The following is a 20,199-nucleotide window of genomic DNA, read 5'->3' on the forward strand; positions in this document are numbered from 1 at the left end:
CTGCCCTTGAGCAGAGCCCCAGAGACTGTTGTCCATGCAGACACCACGGTGTGCCACATCAGAGGCTCTGCCAGCCTTGCCTGCTGAGGGCATGTCAGTGACGGCCACAGGGTCATTAGGGCCTTGCCCGGGACAGCTTTTGCCAGGAGTTCTGGTGCTGCAGCCGGGCTCGTGTTCAGCAGTTTGGTGCTCTCTGCCTCTGCCCAGTCCTCTCCCCAGGCCACAGGCCCCACTAGAGGGTGCGCCTGTTGCTGGGGTTGCTGCGGGATCAGGGTGTTTGTAGCAGCTGCTGTGAGCCGGATGGCCCCGTGCGGCAGGTCCTGCATCTGAGGGCCCTGGTGCTCAAGTGCAGTGTGGCCCCAAACCCAGGGGGAGAAGTCTGCAAAGGGGTGGGCGAAGGCTGCCTCGGGCTGGGTGCCCTTGGGGAGTAGGGGTGTCACCCGTCATATTTGAGCACAGCCCAAGTGTTGGTGAGGTGGGGCCACGCTGGCAGCCAGACCCAGAACCCCGTTGTCCCTCCTTGCACCTCACAGGAACGCCCTGGTCTGCAGCCACGACCACCTGGCTCTCTTCCTGACCTTGGTGTCCGGGCTGGAGTTCATTCGATTCGACCTGGATCTGGTGAGACACCACGGCTCTCGCCGCCCGCGGGGCAGAGGAGTGGGCAAGGGTGGGCACGGGGTTTCACGGTCAGGTGCCTCCCAGGGAGCCCGAGAGGCATCTGTGCAGGCGAGAGCAGGGGCCGTGGTTCGGACGGTGGGAGTGAGTGGAAAGGGGCGATTCTCTCGTGGCTTCGGGCCAGGTTTCCTGGGTCGGCTGACCCCCTCCTGTCTATGCCCCAACTTGGGAAGGAGCCGCACCGCCCGGCGCATTTCGGCGCTGATGTGCCCTCCTCAAGAGCTAGGACAGGGGTGCTGGAGAGGGACGCGGCCCATCCATCCCTGTGCCTCCTGGGGGCCTGGTGTTGTCACCAGCCCCGCATCCCCCTGCGTCCCTCCTCACACCGTGCGTCCCTCGCTGTCACGCACTGCAGAAGTCCGGTGCTGGCCCAGAACCAGCCGGAGGGGCCCAAGGTGCCTCTCGGACTCGGGCTCATCGAGGGGGTGCAGCCGCCCCGTCCTGATCGCGTCACCTTCCCGGCCCCTTCCCCATCAGCACAGGCTGGAAGGAACCGAGCCACTGAACAGAGGCAGAAATTAGGGAGATGAGCCGCCGTCCCGGTGAGAGGTCAGGGAGGGCGGAGAAGGCACAGTGGTCCCGTCGCCCCTGTCGGCCTCAAGTCCAGCTCCCAGAGCCACAGCCGCTCACCTTACTCTCCGTAGCAGCTTGTTTCTGAATTCAGTGCCTCAAGCCCGTTGGTTCCCCAAAGAGAAACCCCCTCGGGGAGGGCGTGGCCGCAGGGGCGTGGCCGCAGGGCCGTGGCTCCCGACCCCGGACTCGGCCGCCCACGGAAGCCCTTGTGTCCGGCCAGCCCAAGGCCTCCCGCCACCCACACCGGCCTTTTCCCCTCTCCCCTCAGGACGCCCCCTACTTGGACTTGGCCCCCTACATGCCTGACTACTACAAGCCTCAGTACCTGCTGGACTTTGAGGACCGCCTTCCCAGCTCAGTCCACGGCTCGGACAGCCTGTCCCTCAACTCCTTCAACTCCGTCACCTCCACCAACCTGGAGTGGGACGACAGTGCGATCGCCCCATCGAGTGAGGGTGAGTGGCCCCGGGGCGGCAGGAGGCAGCCCGGCCTCTGCTGTGACGCTGGCTCTGGGGCCGCCTGCCCCGGGCTGGCGGGCGTCTGCCCTGGCTGGCTTTGGACCGGCGGTTGAAATCGAAGTTAAACAGGGTCGGCCGTGTCCCAGGTCTTCGTTTTCTCCGAGTCCCCTTGGTGACCGAAACACTGATTCTGGAGACAAAAAGCCAAACGACCTTACGAATGTTAGACCCTTTTCCAGAAGGTGCTGCCACATGCCCGGGGTCAGTTTTCTGAGTGAGGAGGGGTTTGCAGAGTGACCTGGAGACTTCCTGTCACTGCAGGGGTGAGCGTCACCTGCCCCAAAGAGGCGTCCTACCCTAGATTCTAGGCAGAAGGAGGCCAAGGAACCTCCGGAAAGAGAAGAAAGCCAGATGGATGCAAAGTTTAGGGGGAAACCTGCCACCATTTCTCATGAGTCCATTTGGATTCTGGGTCCCTCCTGCACTTGCTAGTGTGTCTGCGACAATCGTACCTGTTGCACCAGAAACTAAAAAAGAATGTCACCACGTCCAGATGTCATTTTGTTGTCTTGATTCAAAAACTTATTGGAATGGCCTGCTCCCATTCAAATCTTGGGCCTCTGTGTTTACTTACAAAACTGGCAGTTTCCCGCCGTCATCCCACGCGGGAAATCAGACGTCTTCATCCCTGCACCCCACCTCCCCCCCGTGGCAGGGGAGCTGAGCCCACGGCCAGCCCCTGGGGCTCCCTGGAATTGCATCAGCATCCACACGACCTTTTTCTTTATTTCTAATTGTGCCATGGGCCGTGTTCCAGGGACAGGACGGTTACTTTCAGCCTTACTGTTAGCAAGACTTGCGTTGCTCCTTGTGCAAGCAGAAGAAAGCGCTCAGGGACTGCCTCAGAGAAGTCGGGGCGGGGGGGGCCGGAGGGAGCAGCCCCCACCTCTCAGCTGCTGGGTGTGGAGGCAAGGAAGGCTCCGGGTGGAGGAGGAGGTCGGGTGTAGGTGGGCCCACGTTCCTCTCTGCCCCCCGGGCGTCTTCCCAGCTGGTCAGAGGCCCCTGAGCCGGTGCCCACGCTGAGGTGGCTGGGTCCCGATAAGTTCCCCTGAGGTTGGCTGGTTGGTAGACAAAATGTAGAAAGTGTAATTTTTTTCCTCTCGTTTTCTCCCATGCCTCCCGCCCTGCTGCCCCCACCCTCCCCGTCCTCCTCCCACTGCCTGTTTCTAACCTCAGTTTTGTCCCCGTTTCCGTAGATTATGATTTTGGAGATGTGTTTCCAGCAGTGCCGTCTGTACCCAGCACAGACTGGGAAGGTGGGACAGAGTCTGCCGTTTCCCTCTTGCCCTGTTTTCGCAAAAGCTTGCTGCATGATTCAAATCCAGCTCGTTGTTCATAATAACGTCAATGATCATAATACGGCCTGGTGTGGTGTTCTCATGGATGGAATTCTGCAGTAGGAGAACTTGACCTCTAGCCCTAGGCACATTTCTTCTCGCAGGGCAGGACTCCTGCCACTGGGCAGTGTCCTTGTGGAGGCGCTAAGTGACTGCAGGTCAGGGACACACAGATCACCCTTCCTGATTCCGATGCCGGTCCACGAGCTGGGTGTGTGCCGGGCACTGCTGGTGTGCAGGGCGCCAGCGGCCCGCCCTGGCGAGGGGAGACCTTTGAGGGGAAACTGATGCCTTTGAACCCGTGGGTTATCAGTTCCTGTAGGTCAGATGCGCTTGTGTCAGAAGCGTCACGAAACAAAGGCAGAAGGCCTGGTTCCTGCAGTTCATTCCTAACGGCTTCCCCTCACATAGTTTTGCATGAGATTGAGATCTGAGTGCGGTGGAGGTCTATAATAAGAGAAATTGCGGGTGTAGGCATGAAACTTCCCACAGGGAGATTCCAAGATTTAAGGCAGATTAAAATATACTTGGTGTCCACTAGGTGGCAGTAGGGCGCGGGCATTTTCCTGCCCTAGACTCGAATTCTGGGCTTGTGAAAATTTGTGAATCTATTTTCCACATTCCTGTGAGTACTCAGAGCACAAGGCACGTCTCTGGGAAGGTTAATGCTTCCTCCTCAAATCTAAGGCCATAACCAGACCCCTGTATGAAAGACCCTCTTGCCCTGTGGGCCACTTCCGCCCAGGGTGGGGTCGGGGGCCGGCCTCTGGAGGAGGAGGAGCAGGTGCTCCCCGCTGCCCGGGAGCTGGCCCCTCATTAGCAGAGCCATGATCCCTGAGTAATGGACGGCAGGGGATCTGTTTCCGAGTAACGTGCCTATGAAATCGCTTAAGTTCGAGGGAAGTGAGATGGCACTGGGTAGAAATAAAGCAGGTCTTCTGGCCAGGAGAGGGCGTCAGGGAGTCCCGTGTCTTTGTTAGGGTTAGCCTGAAACCCAGAATTCCATCACGACATCATTGTCCTCTCCGCCTCTCTTCCTGCAGCGGGCACGCCGGGCGCTGACATTCCCCCTCTGGTTCTAACCACTAACCCCTCCCGGCCCAGCTACTCACTGCCTGCTGCAGTCGCTTGACAAGCAGGGCCTGACCTCCCCCCCAAAACCCCGCGGAGTCCCTGTGGCCCGAGAACTAACCGCACAGCCACACTGCTTGCTGGGCCGGGCGCGGTGTGTCCCAGCAGTGGTGTCCTGCTTGTGAGCACCTTGAGCCCCCGGGAGGTCCGGAGCCTGCTCTGGCTGCTCACCTGAGGGGGGCTTGGTCTTCTCCTTAGACCAGAGGAAAGCAGGACGTGGGGCAGCTCCAAACCCTGGGCCCCGGGGTGGGGGTTGGGGCAGGTGTTCCGTGGCCCTTAGCTCACTTCTAGGACTGGTGGGTACCCCAGCCTTGACACCAGCACCTCCGGCGGTCTGCTCGCTCACCTCTGGGATCCACCTCCCATGGCAACAGCACATCTCCTGGGGCTGGACCAAGAATGCATGGGCTTTGCAGGGACCTCCTCGGAGACCGAAGGGCGAGGTTTTCTGCATCTGAGGACTAGGGCTCTGTGGTCCCAGGACCTCAGAAGAAAGTCTCAGCTATCGCTAGTGTTTTTCTGGCAGAGCTGGCAATTGCTTCAGTCCCCTCCTTTGTCCTCGTATTAAAAGACAATGTACTTTTTAAAAAGTACGGACGATGGGCTGTGTCAGCAGACAGCTGCCAGTGGTTTCCGAGATCCACTAGGAAGCCGACGGCAGGCGGGCCCTTCCAGATGGGGCTGAGGGTGGGAGGCATGCTTGCCACGTCTCCTGGGCAGGTAATGGCCCTCCAGGTGTGGATGAGGTGGCTAATGGAGCGTGAACAGCTGGAGTTCCTTGCCATTAACCTTCACCCAGACCGTTCCACCAGCCAGGCCTCAATTCTCCGCGTGGGTGGCTCCCATCTGCCACCAGATGAATGTCCCGTGTGCTTTTCCTGCTGGTGCTCCCTCCTCTCCACACGCTGTTGCAGTGGCCTGGGGTGGATGGGTACGGTAACCCAGCCTTGCTCTGGAGGGGCGGCATCACCCCCCACCCGGCTTCTCCTGAGTGTGGTCCACGGTGAGCGTGGACCAGTATGCAAGCTGAGGGTTGAGTGAAATGGAGTTCTCAGCAACCCCCGTCAAGGGCACCTGGACCTCCCCCCACCCTACCCCGGAGTGTGCTGGTGGGTTGTCAGGGAGAGAAGCAGCTGCCCAAAGGCCCACGAGGCACCTGTTGGGGGGCGGCCACTCCGAACACCTTCTCGTCCCCTTCACATCTCGTTCTCTCTCCCGCGCTCTGGTCCCTCCTCTCTGCCCTGCCCCATGTGCCTCACCCCCGGGGCTCCCCATCCTGTCCTCTCAGCCTCTGCCCTCCACTCCACACCCCTCATTTTCTCTGAGCTCTGGTCTCTCTCCTGCTCCTTTTCATCTGCCTCTGTGGGGGCCCCTCAGAGGACTGCAGGTGCCTCCGCCCTGCTGGTGCCTTAGGGTGCTGAAGGGGCAACGGGTGTCCCTCTAACGCCCCCTGGTGGAGGGCTCCGAGGCCAACCAGCGAGGCGTGCGGCCCATCTCCTCTGCAGGCCTCAAGGTCTGGTCCTCGAGGGGCTCCAGCCTGGAGCTCTTATCCCAGGTTTGGCCAAACCGCTGTAGCTCTCAGGGGCTGCTGTTGCTCTTAAAGCATAAATCCCATGTCCTGTTGGGTTGGGGCTTCCACTCCGGAGACAGGGTCGCCCCAGTCGGGTTTCCCTGGGAGGAGCTCTCCTGCCTCCTTCATGAGGTAAGGCATGCTCTGGGGGCCTGGGGGCCCCAGACGGCGTCTGACGGGCTGCCACCTGCTTCCTGTGCTCCCAGATGGAGATCTCACCGACACTGTCAGTGGCCCCCGCTCCACGGCCTCGGACCTGGCCAGCAGCAAAGCTTCCGCCAGGAGCCCCACCCAGCGCCACAACCCCTTCAACGAGGACCAGGCGGAGCCCATCTCCTCCTCGGACACCACACCCGTGCACACCACCTTCCAGGAGAAGGTGGAGTCCCGCAGCCCGGAACCGCCGGATGCCTGCGCAGAGCTGGAGGTCATCAGGTCCGCGGGGGACGGGCTGGGGGGAGATGGGTGGGCTTCCTGGTGCCCGTTCTGTCCACTGCTAGCATCACGTTTTGTCCGCTCAGGCAGCTGGGCATCTCCCTAACGACCGAGTTCCCTCCCCCCCTCGGTAGTGCTTTGCGTGGGCGGAGTAGCGGGCCCAGGAGGTTAGGGGTGAGGCCGCAGCTGTGCTGGCTCTGGGGCGTCTGTCCAGTCCATCCAGGACTGTAAGCACCTGCAAAGACCTCCAAACAGGACTTCTTTCCATGGGAGTTCTTGGATGTTGGTGCACAATTTCTGAGATTCGTACTAATTCTATTTTTTTTTAAAGATTTTATTTATTTATTTTTAGACAGAGGGGAAGGGAGGGAGAGAGGGAGAGAAACATCAATGTGTGGCTGCCTCTCACGCTCCCTACACTGGGGACCTGGCCTGCAACCCAGGCATGTGCCCTGACTGGGAATCGAACCAGTGACCCTCTGCTTCTCAGTCCGGCGCTTAATCCGCTGAGCCACACCAGTCAGGGCTGTGCTAATTCCAGTTCAGCGTGGCTCATTCAAGGAAAAGCTGTCATAGCAACAGGAACACGGAAGGGAAGGAGGAGGTGGGGGACAAGCTGGGACACTCTTGCCCTAGACCTCCTGGGCTCCCTGCCTCCCTGGCTCCTGCCCTTGAATCTCTCAAATGCCCCAGGGGCTTGCTGGCCCAAGGCAGGGGAGCTGCCCCCCCCACCACCAGAGCCAGGAGTCCCTCTCCCACAAGCTGGTTTGAGTCCCGGGCAGCTTGAGCCACTCAGACCTGGGGTCACTTAGCCAGGCCCGCTGCTGCAGCCAACTCGGGACCAAAGGGTTTGAGGCCAGGAGACTGTGTGCACTTCCGGTTGAACCGTCCACAATGGTACCGAGTGGGCAGTGAGGTCAGCTCGGGGTCCATTGCCCGAGTCCTCAGGGAAGGGCTGATAGAAGCTCCGTCAGCCTCACTAACCACAGCCTGTTGTGCCCTGGAGCCCAGCTGGCGGGATCGCAGGACCTGCTCGGGGTCCCCTCAGGCTGCCGCTGCCTCTGCCAACCACGGGGGGGCGCCCTCAGCGCCCGCGCCTCTGCTGCCCCCAGCCGGGGCCCCGCACCCAGCACCCTGGCCCTGGACCACTGACGCTCTGGCCGTGCCCTCGGAGGTCACAGACGCGGGGTCAGCTCTTCGGACCCTGCCTGTGTGGTTTCCCTCGGCACGGTGGAGCCCGGGCGTTCATCTCTCCCCCTGATTCTGCCCTAGAGTCACCAAGAAAAAGAAGACCGGCAAGAAGAAGAAGGCCAGATCAGACGAGGAAACAAGTCCGCTCCACCCGGCCTCTGCCCCGCACGCCGGGGCCGGGACGGGGGAGGGCGACGGCTGTGTCGGCAGCCCGGGCCGTGGGCGGGGCTCACCGGAGCCCCCCTGCGCGTCCCTCCAGGAGAAGGGGGAGGCGCCCGGCAGCGCGGCGGAGGGCGGCGAGCGCACGGAGCCCGGCCAGCTGGGCCTGCTGATCCCCGAGATGAAGGACACCTCCATGGAGCGCCTGGGGCGGCCCCTGAGCAAGGTCATCGACCAGCTCAACGGGCAGCTGGACCCTCGCACCTGGGGCTCCCACGCCGAGCCCCCAGACCAGTCCTTTCGGACCGGCTCTCCGGGGGCCACCCCGGAGAGGCCACCATTTTGTGACTTTGGTGAGGGGCTTGCGGCCCCCATGGACTTCTACCGCTTTACCGTCGAGAGTCCAAGCGCTGCTGCACCAGGTGGCGGCCACCATGACCCTGCAGGGCCTCGCCAACCGCCGCATGTTCCTGGTGGCGCTGAGGCTGCTGGCCAAGAAGAAGAGGGAGGAGGAGGAGCGGGAGAGGCGCCTCGGCCGCTAGGGGGCGCCCTGGGGGAGGCTCCGGAGCCAGAGACCCAGGAGCCAGGGACACAGCTGCCCCCAGAGCCTGGGCCGGAGCCCGGGCCGGAGCCTGGGTCCCAGGAGGCTCTTTGCCCCGTCAAGCGAGAGCAGCCCAGCCCGTGCCCGAGCAGCGCTGAGGACTCTGGGGTGGACGAGGGGCAGGGCAGCCCTTCCGAGGTGTCCCACTCAGCGGAGTTCAGGTGAGCAAGGCTGCCCCTGCCGCTTGCCTGAGAGACGCTCCCGGTCCTCGAAGCAGGGCGCACTGGGTGTCTGTCCTCCACATACACTAAGCGGAACTCCCGGGAGACCCCACCTGGGCTGGGGGGGTGGGGGGGTGCGATCCTCCCCTCCCTCGTTTTGGCTCCCGGCTGGGGGCAGAGCCACGACAGCTGCACTGCTTCTGGGGGCCCGTGTCACCTCTCGGTGCCTGTGTCGCCCCTCTTGTGTGTGTGTCTCCTCTCTGTGTCTGTCTCCCTGTCCCGCTGCCCCAGCCTGACACCTTGCCCCCACGTGCGTCCCCCCGACAGAGTAGACAACAACCACTTACTCTTGCTGATGATCCACGTGTTTCGAGAAAACGAAGAGCAGCTCTTCAAAGTAAGTCCCAGGGACTCAGAAGCGGACAGGAGCCAGCACAGCGCCGGCGAGGCGGGGTGGGCCGCCGGCTCAGAAGGGGACGCACACAGCCCGGGGCAGGCGGGGCAGGTGGGGGGGGGATGCGGAGGTGCCTGACCCGCCTTGGCTTTGGCCCCCCAGATGATCCGCATGAGCACGGGGCACATGGAGGGCACCCTGCAGCTGCTGTACGTGCTGCTCACGGACTGCTACGTGTACCTGCTCCGGAAAGGTGCCTGCCTCCCCCCCCCACCCCGCCCCCTGTCCCCAAGCCCCTCATGCCCTGAGAGTCCCCGCTGCCCCAAGAATGGGGATGCAAGTGCGCCCCACGGCCGCGTTGCCGCCATCCCAGGGGCTCCTCTCCACGAGCACCCTCTGTCCTTTCAGATCACCGGGCCCAGGGTCTGCTGGGGTCGGGGGCCAGGTCCTAGGAAATGGTTCCGGGGGCGGGAAACGAGGCCACCGTGGGAAATAAACGTTGGGGTCTCTTCTCTCAGGGGCCACGGAAAAGCCGTACCTGGTGGAAGAGGCCGTCTCCTACAATGAACTGGACTACGTGTCGGTGAGTCCAGGCTCCGCAGCGGGTGTCCGCGGTGGGGCGGGGCTCCTTGAGGAGGAGCTGCAGAGCACGCCCGCCCCTGGCCCCGCCCTCGGGGGTGGCTTCTGCACAAGGCGCGCGGGGTGGGGGTGGGGGGTGAGCTCCCAGCTCAAAGACGCCTCTGCCTCTCCCTCCGCTGCGTCTGTGACCGCCCCTTCCTGACTCGTGCCAGGGTCCCAGGCCTCTGGAGCTTTACCTCGTGGCAACCCTAGGGTGTGCTTCCTCCCTCCCCGGCTGGCCCTCCGTCTGGCCAGGGCCGCCTTTGCCAGGCAGAGGCCAAGCCCCGTGTGCATGCGCAGTGTGGTTTCTGGCAGGTGGGCCTGGACCAGCAGACGGTGCGGCTGGTGTGCACCAACCGCAGGAAGCAGTTTCTGCTGGACACAGCCGACGTGGCCCTGGCCGAGTGAGTGACTCCCCCTGCCTGCCACTGAACTGGAGAGCCGGCGCCTGCCTCTGGTTTGGCCGTGCCCGGGCCCCTGCTGTCGGGGGAGGGTAGGAAGGGGCGTATGGAAAAGTGGGGGACAGAGATGTGTCCCCTTTGGAACCTACAGTCCAGTCAGAGAGGCAGGGAAATGAACAGACACCCCGGACCCGTTGACTCGTGGTCAACCCAGGTGACCTGCAGGGAGGAGGGGGGCTGGCATGTGCTCCCCAGCAGGGAGGAGAGCAGTCCTTGCAGCAGGACCCGGAAACTGTGTGTAACGAGACCGTATGTCTGTCGTTCAAGTCCGGCTGCCTCCCTCCCCGGTTCACCCTCGCTGTTAAGACCCAGGGTCCCTTGGCCACTGGGAATGATTAGGTCTCTTCCCAGTCACCATTAGATGACCACAGACTGCTGTCACATCGCTGCCCTGAGCTCTGGTTGCAGGCAGGTCCCTTCCACAGGTGGCTGTGACCCCGGCAGGCCCAGAGCCCTCAGCAGTGAGCCTGGTCCGTCTACGGGAAGTTGCCCAGGCTTTTTCTTCTTTTTTTTTTTTTTAAAGATTTTATTCATCCATTTTTAGAGAGGGAAGGGAGGGAGAAAGAGAGAGAGAGACATCAATGTGCGGTTGCTGGGGGCCGTGGCCTGCAACCTGGGCATGTGCCCTGACTGGGAATCGAACCTGCGATGCTTTGGTTTGCAGCCCGTGCTTAATCCACTGAGCTACGCCAGCCAGGGCTTGGTGCCCAGGCTTTTGACCCCAAACCCTGCTCCCCACGCAGGTTCTTCTTGGCTTCTCTGAAGTCGGCCATGATCAAGGGCTGCCGGGAGCCACCCTACCCTAGCATCCTGACAGACGCCACCATGGAGAAGCTGGCCCTGGCCAAGTTCGTGGCCCAGGAGTCGAAGTGTGAGGTGCGAACCTGGGGTGGGGGTTGCTGTCCCCGAGACGCCGGCCCTGGTGTTAGGGCCAAGAGGTACAGACGGAGGTCTTCTGTGTTTCTCTGTCGCCCTCCCTGCCTGGGCTGTGTCCTCGCTCTCGGCGGCCGCCTCTGGCGTTGGCCCGGGCCTCACCACTCCGTCCGCCGCCCCTCACCCACAGGCGACCGCCGTCACCGTGCGCTTCTACGGCCTCGTGCACTGGGAGGACCCCACGGACGAGTCCCCGGGCCCCGCCCCCTGCCACTGCTCACCGCCCGAGGGCGCCATCACCAAGGAAGGCGTGCTGCACTACAAGGCGGGCACCTCCTACCTGGGCAAGGAGCACTGGAAGACCTGCTTCGTGGTGCTTAGGTGGGAGCCCTCGCAGCGCTCGCCCCGGCCTGGCCCCGGGGGGTGGGCTGCCTGGTCCCCAGCAGCGAGCTCTTTGCAGCAGGTCCCCGAAGAGCCAGGCCCAAGGTGGGGGGCGGGGCTCCCCCCTCCCCAGGGCTCTGGGGAGACACACCCCAGGGTATTAGAACTCACCTGTAAAGCCAGCCCTCCCTGGGGCCCCAGAAGTCCACCCAGAAGGCTTCAGGTGAAGACCTCGCCTGGGCCCGCCCCGAGCTGTCCCCCCAAGTGCTGCGGGAGCTGCGTTCCCCACCGTCCCCCTGGGGTTCGGGGCTCCAGCTTGCCAGGCGTCCCAGGGGTCGGGGCTCCGCCTGGCCCCCAGCCCTTGGGTCAGGCCTCACTCACCGCGTCGTTCCCCCCGCAGCAACGGGATCCTCTACCAGTACCCCGACCGCACTGACGTCACCCCCCTGCTCTCGGTGAACATGGGGTGAGTGTCTCGGGCGATGGGACTGGGAGGTGTTGGGGTCTGGCTTCACTGCCCGCAGGTCAAGGCTCTGGCTGAGCCCGGGCCTGGGCTTCCTGGGCTCCCCAGTCTGAGCTGGCTTGCCCTCTTCTCAGCGCAGCCTGCCCCTCAGCCCACCCTGTCCAGCAGCCCTGAGCCTCGCGCTGGGTGCTGCCCAGCTCTGAGGACTGAGGGACCCAAGGGTGGGGAGAGGGAAGGTCCTCTCGGGGAAGCAAGAGCTGCTTCTTTCCTGGAAGGGTCTGGTCTGATAGGGGAGGCAGCCCCCCAGTCTGATAGGGGAGGCAGCCCCCACAGGCTTATAGAGGAGGTGGCCCCCAGTCTGATGGGGAGGACAGACACACACACACACACATACACACACGTGGGGCAAACGTGGGCCCCGCAGCAGGGACGTGGGAACACTCCCTGACTGGGAGGAGGCTGCAGTGGAGCTGAGAGCTGATTCACCCCTCACCTGGCCGCGTCTAGGTGTCCAGCGGGATCGCGGCGAGTCTGGACAGGAACGGTGTCACACGGAAAGGGGCAGGGTTGCCCCGGAGCTTAAAGCCCCTCCCCAGAGCTGGAGGGGTCTGACTACCGCGGGCGCCCTCCGCCGTCGGGCAGCAGGGTGGGCCCTGTGTCCTCGCGCCCGGAGCCAGCCCCGGACCCCCGCCCCGGGCCGCCCCTGCTCCGGTTTCACCCCCCTCCTCTGGCCCAGGGGGGAGCAGTGCGGTGGCTGTCGGAGGTCCAACACCACGGATCGGCCCCACGCCTTCCAGGTCATCCTCGCAGACCGGCCCTGCCTGGAGCTGAGCGCCGAGAGCGAGGCTGAGATGGCCGACTGGATGCAGCACCTCTGCCAGGCCGTGTCCAAGGGGGTGAGCCGCTCCCGCCTCCCACCCCCGTCCTGGGCCCCTTCTCCAAAATCACACCAGTCGGTCATGGAGCAACCTGTGAGGACCGAGACCGGGGAGGGCCCAGGAGCAGACCCTGGACCTCAGGGCCCCCTGTGGCCTGGAACTCTCACTGTCACCCCATTCCCAGCGATGGCCCTGAGTGGGCGGAGCCTGCCTGCCTCCTGGAGGGAGGGCCGGAGGGGCTGGCCGGGGCACCTGGAGTCGGGAGGTCTGGTGCAGACCAGCACCGGGGCTCCAGCTTGCTTCTCCCTGTCCCTCCACCAACACCCTTCAGGTCATCCCCCAGGGGGTCTCCCCCAGTCCCTGCATCCCCTGCTGCCTGGTGATCACCAACGACCGCCTCTTCACGTGCCACGAGGACTGCCAGACCAGCTTCTTCCGCTCCCTGGGCACAGCCGAGCTGGCCGACATCAGCGCCGTCTGCACGGAGCCGGGCAGGGAGTACTGCGTGTTGGTGAGTGGGGCGGGTGGCGGTGGAGGCGGGTCCTGAGGAGGGAGCCCTGTGTCCGCTCACCGGAGCCCTGCCGTCCCCAGGAGTTCTCCCGGGACAGCCAGCAGCCCCTCCCACCCTGGGTCGTCTACTTGAGCTGCACATCCGAACTGGACCGATTCCTGTCTGCACTGAACTCTGGGTGGAGAACCATCTACCAGGTACCTGGCTGCCCAGGGCCCTGCAGGGCGGCGCTGTTCCCTAAGGAGGGGAGGCCTGTGCGGCACAGACAGGGGCAGGAGTTGGGGGCCTGGGGACAGCCCCACACCTGCAGCTCCAGGACAGACACGAACATTTAGGACCAAAGGGCAGCCCTGACTACTCCAGCGAGTCTGAGACTAAGCTGGAAGTGGAACCCAGGAAACACCATCCCTGACCGTCTTGTTCCAGTGCAAAAGCACGGATCACGTGCTTTCGGTGGGGCGGGGGCGGAGAGCCACTCCGGGCAGGCAGGACACATTCAGCTGAAGTGCAGGGACTGCCGAGCGGGGACCCCGCTGGGAGCCCGGGCCTTCCCCCTGTCGTCCGCTGGAGCCCCTCCTTGAAGGGCAGGAGCTCAGCAGGTGGCCCGGCCACACCTGGTGCGGAGGGTCCCCCCGGCCCTCACAGGCTCCCTGCTCCCCCGACACAGGTGGACCTGCCCCACAAGGCCATCCAGGAAGCCTCCAGCAAGAAGTTCGAGGACGCCCTGAGCCTCATCCACAGCGCGTGGCAGCGCAGCGACAGCCTGTGCCGCGGCAGAGCCTCCCGGGACCCCTGGTGCTGAGGCGGGGCTGCCGGTGTCCTGGCCGGAGGGCAGCACCGGGGGCACGGAGAGCGGCGTGTGCTGCACTGTCGTCACTGCCGCCGTGTCAGCGTGTGGCTCGGGGCCCGGCTCCCACCCGGGGCCGCAGAACCACCGAGTGGAGCTTGAAGCAGGGTCTGTCCCCCCCAGGGGTCCCCAGGGGGCGCTCAGCGGCCCTGGGCATCCCGCCCAGCGGGCGGGCGCTGGGAAGTGCCGGGGGCAGCGGGTCTGAGCCCTATGGGCTCTGTGGGTGTACGGCTGCCTCCCCGGGGCCCTGGCCTCAGTCCAGGCCCTCTCTTCAGGACGGCGATGAGAGTAATACCAACTCTGGGGGAGCAGAAGGATGGGGGCGGGCGGAGTCCCCTCTTCCTGTCCCGGGCCAGGGGCCCGCACCGAGGCTCAGGCCGCCCGGCCGTCCTTGTCCGTTGTGGGACATCCGCCTGCCCGTGCAGGGGGCCGGGACGCGGAGATGCTAGCGCAGGCCTTCTCCCGGCTGGCTCCATCCCCCAGCGCGCTGCTGCTGCTGCCTGCCGGGCCAGGGCCAGGGCCAGCCGCACTGGCCCTCCCTGGCTGCCGGGAGGCCCTGCATGCCCATGGCCCCCGCCCCGCCTCCCCCGAGCCTGGCAGTGCCCGAGCACCCGGGAATCAGGCGTCTCCGTTCCCCGGGAGCAGCGGAGGGGGAGGGACCTTGGAGAGGAGCAGAGCCCACCGGCCTGGCGTCCGCGTCGGAGCCTCTGAACCGTCCCCTGCTTGGCTAGAGCCAGGCCCTCGTCAGGAGCTTTCTCAAGGGCCCCCTGGGGGAAGGAGTCAGGTGGTCTGGGTTTTGTTTTTTAAAAATAAAAAGATCTGTTATATTGCCAAGATTTGTCACTGGCCCTTTCTGACCAGGGTTGGACGCGGGGGATCTCCGGCCCTTCCTCTCAGGCCCCTTCGCCCTTCATTCTCATTCCACAAATGTGCCATCAGCTGCCCCTGCCACACACACACACACACACACACTGGGGACCAGATCCCCGCGGCCCTGCCCGGAGCACTCGCTGTCTGGAGGGGCACAGGCCCGACCTTCGTCCCGCCTCCTGTTAGCTGCAGCGGCAGGCATGGAGCGACCAGGGCAGGGCCCTGCCGGCTCCCCGGCTCTTGGGGGAGATGCCAGCCACTTCGGATGAACCCGGAACAATTCAAGCTGTTCCCAAGACTCCTTGCTGAGCTGCTGCCTTGGGGGCTGGCCAGAGGATGCCAAACCTAATGATCTGGCGGGGGGGCATGCAGCACCTCGACCTTCAGGGCCTCTCACCTGGGAAGACAGGGGTAAACTCGGGAAGAGCTGGGTGTGGAGGCTGCAGAGGTGGGTTCTGGGCAGGGCGGCTCGGCGAGTCCCGATGCACGGCCCTGGCAGGAGAGCGCTGCTCTGGGGGCCGGGGCCCAGGTAGGCTGGGCCCCTCGTTGGAGCAGCCTGGGCCCAGCAGCAGAGCCCAGGGGTGGAAGGTCCCTGCCCGCCACACGTGAAGGGCCATCTCCACGCCTGGGGCTCTCCTTCCGAGAGCCACCCCAGGAGGTGCCCCCAGTGGCAGGAGGGTGGTGCCGATGGACAAGTCCTTGCCAGGTAGATGACCAGAGCCACTGGTCGCTCCCTGAGAAACAAGGAGCCTTATTTTCCCATCTCCTACCCACCCAGGGGACGACACCCAGGCAGGGCAGATGTGGCCCCCTTTTCTCGGGTGCTCTTCACACATCTCTGATTCTCCAAAGAAGCTCTGAAGTGGGTCCCGAGACCCCCGGTTCACAGGTGGAGAGACTGGAACTCAGAGAGGAAGTGATTTGCCCAGGTCACAGAGCACAGCCTAGGAGTCAAGATCAGCCCCCCACCTCTGCTCCCGCAGACAGCGGGAGCACACACTGGGGCAGCCAGGTCGAAGATAGGGGGCAGCCAGGAAAGGGGGCGTCACACAGATAGTGGCAGAGGTGGGAGTGGGGCAGTCGCCGAGTTGCCTGGGCGTGCTGAGGCCAGGAGCCTACCAGGGCACTTGCCCAGTGCCCAGGACCCTGAGCTACAGCATCACTGGCTGAGCCAAAGGTGGGGCAGGGGCACCAGCCCTTTGCCCCAGAGTCAGAGGGAGGGCAGGAGGACCAGAGTGGCAGGGGGAGGAGTCTCTGGTGACTGGCACCTTCTCTCCGCCCCTAATCTCTCCCTCTGGTCCTAGGTGACCTTTCCCCCAGATCCCAGGGTCTAGGCCCACCCCCACAGGGAGGTGTGGAGAACGAAGGCAGCTGGGATTGGCCAGACCCGGCGGGGGTGTGTCCAGGCCCCAGCAGCTCTGGCTGCTAAGCGGAGCAGGTGAATGCTAGGGAAGATCAGGAGCCGCCTGGGCAGCGGCAGGCCTGTCCCACCAGACCCCTGCCCTCCAGACATGTCCCCAGGACCCCTTGATCCCTAGCCCTGTGGTCCTTCAGGGGCAAAGGCAGACTGAGCGCCACCACCCCAGGGCCGGCGCCATGCCCCTGACCCAGGCGCAGCCGGCCGCTGGCACAGAGGACATGGAAACAGTTGCCCCAGCCATGGACCTAGTGCTGGGAGCCTCAGCCTGTTGCCTGGCCTGCATCTTCACCAACCCCCTGGAAGTGGTGAAGACGCGGCTGCAGCTGCAGGGGGAGCTGCAGGCCCCGGGCACCTACCACCGGCCCTACCGGGGCTTGGTGGCCTCCGTAGCCGCTGTGGCCAGAGCAGACGGACTGGGTGGCTTGCAGAAGGGGCTGGCCGCCAGCCTCCTCTACCAGGGCCTCATGAACAGTGTCCGCTTCTACTGCTACAGCCTGGCCTGCCAGACTGGCCTCACCCAGCAGCCAGGTGGCACCGTGGTCGCAGGCGCTGTGGCTGGGGCACTGGGAGCCTTCGTGGGGAGTCCTGCTTACCTGGTGAGTGCCTTGTCCCCATCTGTCTCCGTCCCGGGAGACAGCTCCCTCCCGGGCTCTGAAACTTCCTGGGCTGGCCTCAGTGGGCAGGTGGGGTGGGGCAGGCTGGGTGGGGCTGCGCCCCGGAACACCCCTGTCCAGGCTGCAATCCGCTCCAGGGCAGCAGGACCTTGCCCCATCCTCGCTCCCCTGGGGTCCCTGCCCTGCAGGTCCTGAGCCAGGGTAGGCAGACAGGGTAGCAGGTGTGCTGGCTCAAACCCCAGTAGGCGTCTGTGTGGCTCCTGCAAGTCCAGACTAAAGCTTCCATGGAGCCAGAGCCCCAGTGCTAGGCTGGATGCATAACCATTGTTACCTCCCTTAATCCACAAAACAGCTTTTCAAAGGTAAGCAGACTGGTTAAGCAGCTTGCCCCAGGGTCCACGAGGTGCAGGACGAGGCTCTGGAGGCTCTGGAGACTGCCCCGACCCTGTTTCACAAGCCCCCTAAGCTGCAGGGTGGGCTCATAGAGTGGCAGGTGCTGAGTGTGCTGCTCCCTGGAACATCGCAGCCCAGGCCCGCAATCTGCCCCTCATGGAGGGTACCCTTCCCTGCCCCAGGGCGCCAGGGAAGGCGGCCCTCCACACACAAGCTCGGCCCGGCTCTCCAAGGCTCCGGCCCTAAGTCCTCTGTCATCTCTGCTCTCACAGGTCAAAACGCAGCTGCAGGCCCAGACAGTGGCCGGGATGGCCGTGGGGCACCAGCACCACCACCAGGTGGGACTGTCACTCCCCAGAGCTCCCTGGGCTGGGTGGGCTCCTGGGCTGTCAGGGGCTGTTCAGTGACCCTGTGCCCTCTCCCCACAGAACGTCCTGGGCGCCTTGGAGACCATCTGGCGGCAGCAGGGCCTGGCAGGGCTGTGGCGGGGCGTGGGCGGGGCTGTGCCCCGAGTCATGGTTGGCTCGGCTGCCCAGCTGGCTACCTTTACCTCTGCCAAGGCCTGGGTGCATGAGCGGCAGGTGAGGGGCCGGGGACACCTGTGCCCAGCCCAGCTGGGGCCGCACAGAGGGAATCCTAAGGGGTGGTCACAGACAGCGCCCCTTAAGACCCCTGGGCCTGGCCGGAGCAGGAGTCAGCAGTGAACCCCGAGCAAACCCTGATGCTGTGAAGGAACTTGGGGTGGGGGAGGTGTGGGGTGGGGAATAGCGGGGGGTGGGGTGGGCCTTGTCTGTTCCCCTTCTCCCAGTTCTTCCCACCCCCAGGTGGTGGGATGTGGGTGGAGGGCAGCTGCAGGGGTCAGCAGCCCGTCCCATCCCCACAGTGGCTCCCGGAGGACAGCTGGATGGTGGCCCTGGCCGGAGGCATGATCAGCAGCGTGGCCGTGGTGGCGGTCATGACTCCCTTCGACGTGGTCAGCACTCGACTGTACAATCAGCCCGTGGATGGAGCTGGCAGGGTGAGCGGGGGGCTGGGTGGCGGGGATGTGGGGCGCTGGAGAGCACCCTGCCCGACCCCCACACACGGCCAGAGACACACAGACGGTGGACAAACAGGCAAATGTGTTCATCCGGCTTTGGTGCCCAGCACCTGTGTCTTGGGCACGTGCTGAGCAGGCCTGCAGCTGGATTTTATTCCATGCTCACCACCACCTTCAACTTCCTGGTGAGGAAACTGAGGCTCAGAGACCTCAAGTGACTTGCCTGAAGTCACCCAGCTTGTCCGTGGAGGAGCCCGCTCTGGGATCCAGGCCCAGCCCAGGGGCCTCTCCAGTGCACACCTGCAGCGCAGGCAGCAGTGCGTTTGTGCTCAGCACACAGGCGCCCTCCACAGGCTGAGTGAGGGACGACACCCTCCTGTGTGCCACTACTCAAACTGAGCCCCTGGCTGTCTGAAAGAAGAGACCCTTTCGTAAACATAAAGGGCCATCTGTCTGTAATTCGCCCGGCTTGGGGCGGGGCTACCTTTTCCGATGTGCTGCAGAAGCCCTCACAGCCACGCCCTATTGTGCCGGCCAGGGCCCCACGGCCCCTGCACTGACCCCCACCCTGTGTCTGTCCCCAGGGCCGGCTGTACAGGGGCCTGGCGGACTGCCTGGTGAAGATCTGGCGGCAGGAGGGCCCTCTGGCGCTCTACAAGGGCCTGGGCCCCGCCTACCTGCGCCTGGGCCCCCACACCATCCTCAGCATGTTCTTGTGGGATGAGCTCCGGAAACTGGCCAGACGGGGCCAGCGCCAGGATGCCTAAGCCACATCCCTCTGGCCCCCTCCCCATCCTGACACCTTTCATTACCCACTCCAGCTGGGAATGGCCACCACCGTGGAGCCAGCCACAGGCCCAGGCCTGGCCGCAGGTCTGGGGAGAACGTGGGCAGCTGTAGTCAACCAGCCCCATGACCCACCGCCTCGCTCCGAATCACCACCCACTCTGTTCTCCAGAAAGTTCTCTCCCCTTCCTCCTCCGTCTGGGGTTGCCTTGCCCCAGAGTCTGGCTCGTCGTTACGCTAACCGCTGCGGGGCATCGCCGTGAGCTGGGTCACTTACCCGCACCTGCGCGCTTCATCCCGAAGCAGCAGCGTGAATACGATCCTCCTCTGCTGATGAGGAAGCCGAGGCCCAGAGGGTGCCATGACTGGGGCTCAGCCCCTGCCCAGACCAGGCCTGTGCCCTGGGCAAGGACCGGGCCCCTGGGGGCTGGCGCGTCTCTGAGGGGTCACTGCACACGTGAGGAGACCCCGGGGGCACCAAGGCATGCCACCATCTGTGGTGGCTGCCGTGACAAAGTGCCCCAGCCTAGGCGGCTGTGACGACAGAAGGGTATCTTCTCACCATCCTGGTAGCCGATGTCCGAGATGGAAGGGTCGGCAGGGTTGGTTTCTTCCGAGACCTTTCTCCTCGGCTTGCAGACGGCCAGCTTCTCTGTGTCCTTCCTTCTGTGCGTGTCTGCACCCTAGTCCCCTCTCCTTATGAGGACACCAGGCCTACCATGGCGACCTCATCATGTCCACTTAATCCCCCTTTTAAGCACCCAGGCTCCAACTAAGTCACATTCTGGGCACTGGGGCCTCGGACTTCATTACATGAATGGAGGGACACAATTCGGGCCATCGCACAAACGAAGGGCTTTTACTAAGGTCTTGCGAGGCGCCCAGCCCTGCGAACGTGTGCACAGATCTCGTAACAACCCTGAAAGAGAGCCCCCGCGGTGCCCGTTGTCCAGATGAGGAGACCGGGGCAGGGCAGGGGAGCGACTTCCCCAAGGTGCGCCCTTGCAGTGCCAGGCGTCCTCAACCCAGCCCTGTCCCCAAGCTGCAGCCACACTCCCCACGTGGGTGGGTCCCTTTGTGCTCACCGGTGGACGCCCAAGTCCCTGGAAGGGGCAGGACTGGTCCAGGTCAAGCAGCCTGATCCACCCTCCTGCCAACACCCCCTGTCTTGGACAAGCTGCCCCGCCCCCCCGGGGAACGCCTACCAACACTCCAGACCAATAAAGTTTTCTATTTTGTTTACTGCTACGACTCCCTTGTGTGGGCAGCCTCAGTCTCCCCCACCCTGAGCCCCCGC

At 64.2% G+C, this 20,199-nt stretch overlaps 2 protein-coding genes across 5 annotated transcripts in view; both read left to right on the forward strand.

The window, feature by feature from the left end:
- Positions 1-14,614, forward strand: part of PLEKHM2 (pleckstrin homology and RUN domain containing M2) — a 35,889-nt gene extending 21,275 nt beyond the window's left edge. Inside the window, exons 5-20 of one of the 2 annotated variants that reach the window (XM_028513649.2) lie at positions 534-621; positions 1,520-1,706; positions 2,966-3,025; positions 6,014-6,242; positions 7,515-8,354; positions 8,682-8,751; positions 8,911-9,001; positions 9,267-9,331; positions 9,682-9,770; positions 10,571-10,703; positions 10,891-11,081; positions 11,482-11,547; positions 12,281-12,440; positions 12,754-12,933; positions 13,014-13,130; positions 13,601-14,614. In XM_028513649.2, the coding sequence (XP_028369450.1) occupies positions 534-621; positions 1,520-1,706; positions 2,966-3,025; positions 6,014-6,242; positions 7,515-8,354; positions 8,682-8,751; positions 8,911-9,001; positions 9,267-9,331; positions 9,682-9,770; positions 10,571-10,703; positions 10,891-11,081; positions 11,482-11,547; positions 12,281-12,440; positions 12,754-12,933; positions 13,014-13,130; positions 13,601-13,735 (2,701 nt within the window). In that variant the 3' untranslated portion in view covers positions 13,736-14,614. Of the gene's footprint in view, positions 1-533; positions 622-1,519; positions 1,707-2,965; positions 3,026-6,013; positions 6,243-7,514; positions 8,355-8,681; positions 8,752-8,910; positions 9,002-9,266; positions 9,332-9,681; positions 9,771-10,570; positions 10,704-10,890; positions 11,082-11,481; positions 11,548-12,280; positions 12,441-12,753; positions 12,934-13,013; positions 13,131-13,600 lie in introns of those variants that run through there. The other variant, XR_004903078.1, reaches the window with a different exon arrangement.
- Positions 14,615-15,906: 1,292 nt separating this feature from the next.
- On the forward strand, positions 15,907-20,153 carry SLC25A34 (solute carrier family 25 member 34). 3 transcript variants are annotated; one of them, XM_028513638.2, is made up of 5 exons: positions 15,918-16,666; positions 17,350-17,415; positions 17,506-17,658; positions 17,961-18,095; positions 18,701-19,440. In XM_028513638.2, the coding sequence occupies exons 1-5, from the start codon at positions 16,247-16,249 to the stop codon at positions 18,881-18,883; spliced, it is 957 nt and encodes a 318-aa protein (XP_028369439.1). In that variant the 5' UTR covers positions 15,918-16,246; the 3' UTR covers positions 18,884-19,440. The 3 variants fall into 3 exon arrangements, with proteins under 3 accessions (XP_035881246.1, XP_035881247.1, XP_028369439.1); XM_036025353.1 differs by lacking the exon at positions 17,961-18,095 and having other exon boundaries at positions 15,907-16,666; positions 18,701-20,153; XM_036025354.1 differs by lacking the exon at positions 17,506-17,658 and having other exon boundaries at positions 15,914-16,666; positions 18,701-20,153.
- The last annotated feature ends 46 nt before the right edge of the window (positions 20,154-20,199 follow it).

This window comes from Phyllostomus discolor, chromosome 5 (assembly GCF_004126475.2).
Source record: "Phyllostomus discolor isolate MPI-MPIP mPhyDis1 chromosome 5, mPhyDis1.pri.v3, whole genome shotgun sequence".
NCBI classification, from domain to species: Eukaryota; Metazoa; Chordata; class Mammalia; order Chiroptera; family Phyllostomidae; genus Phyllostomus; species Phyllostomus discolor.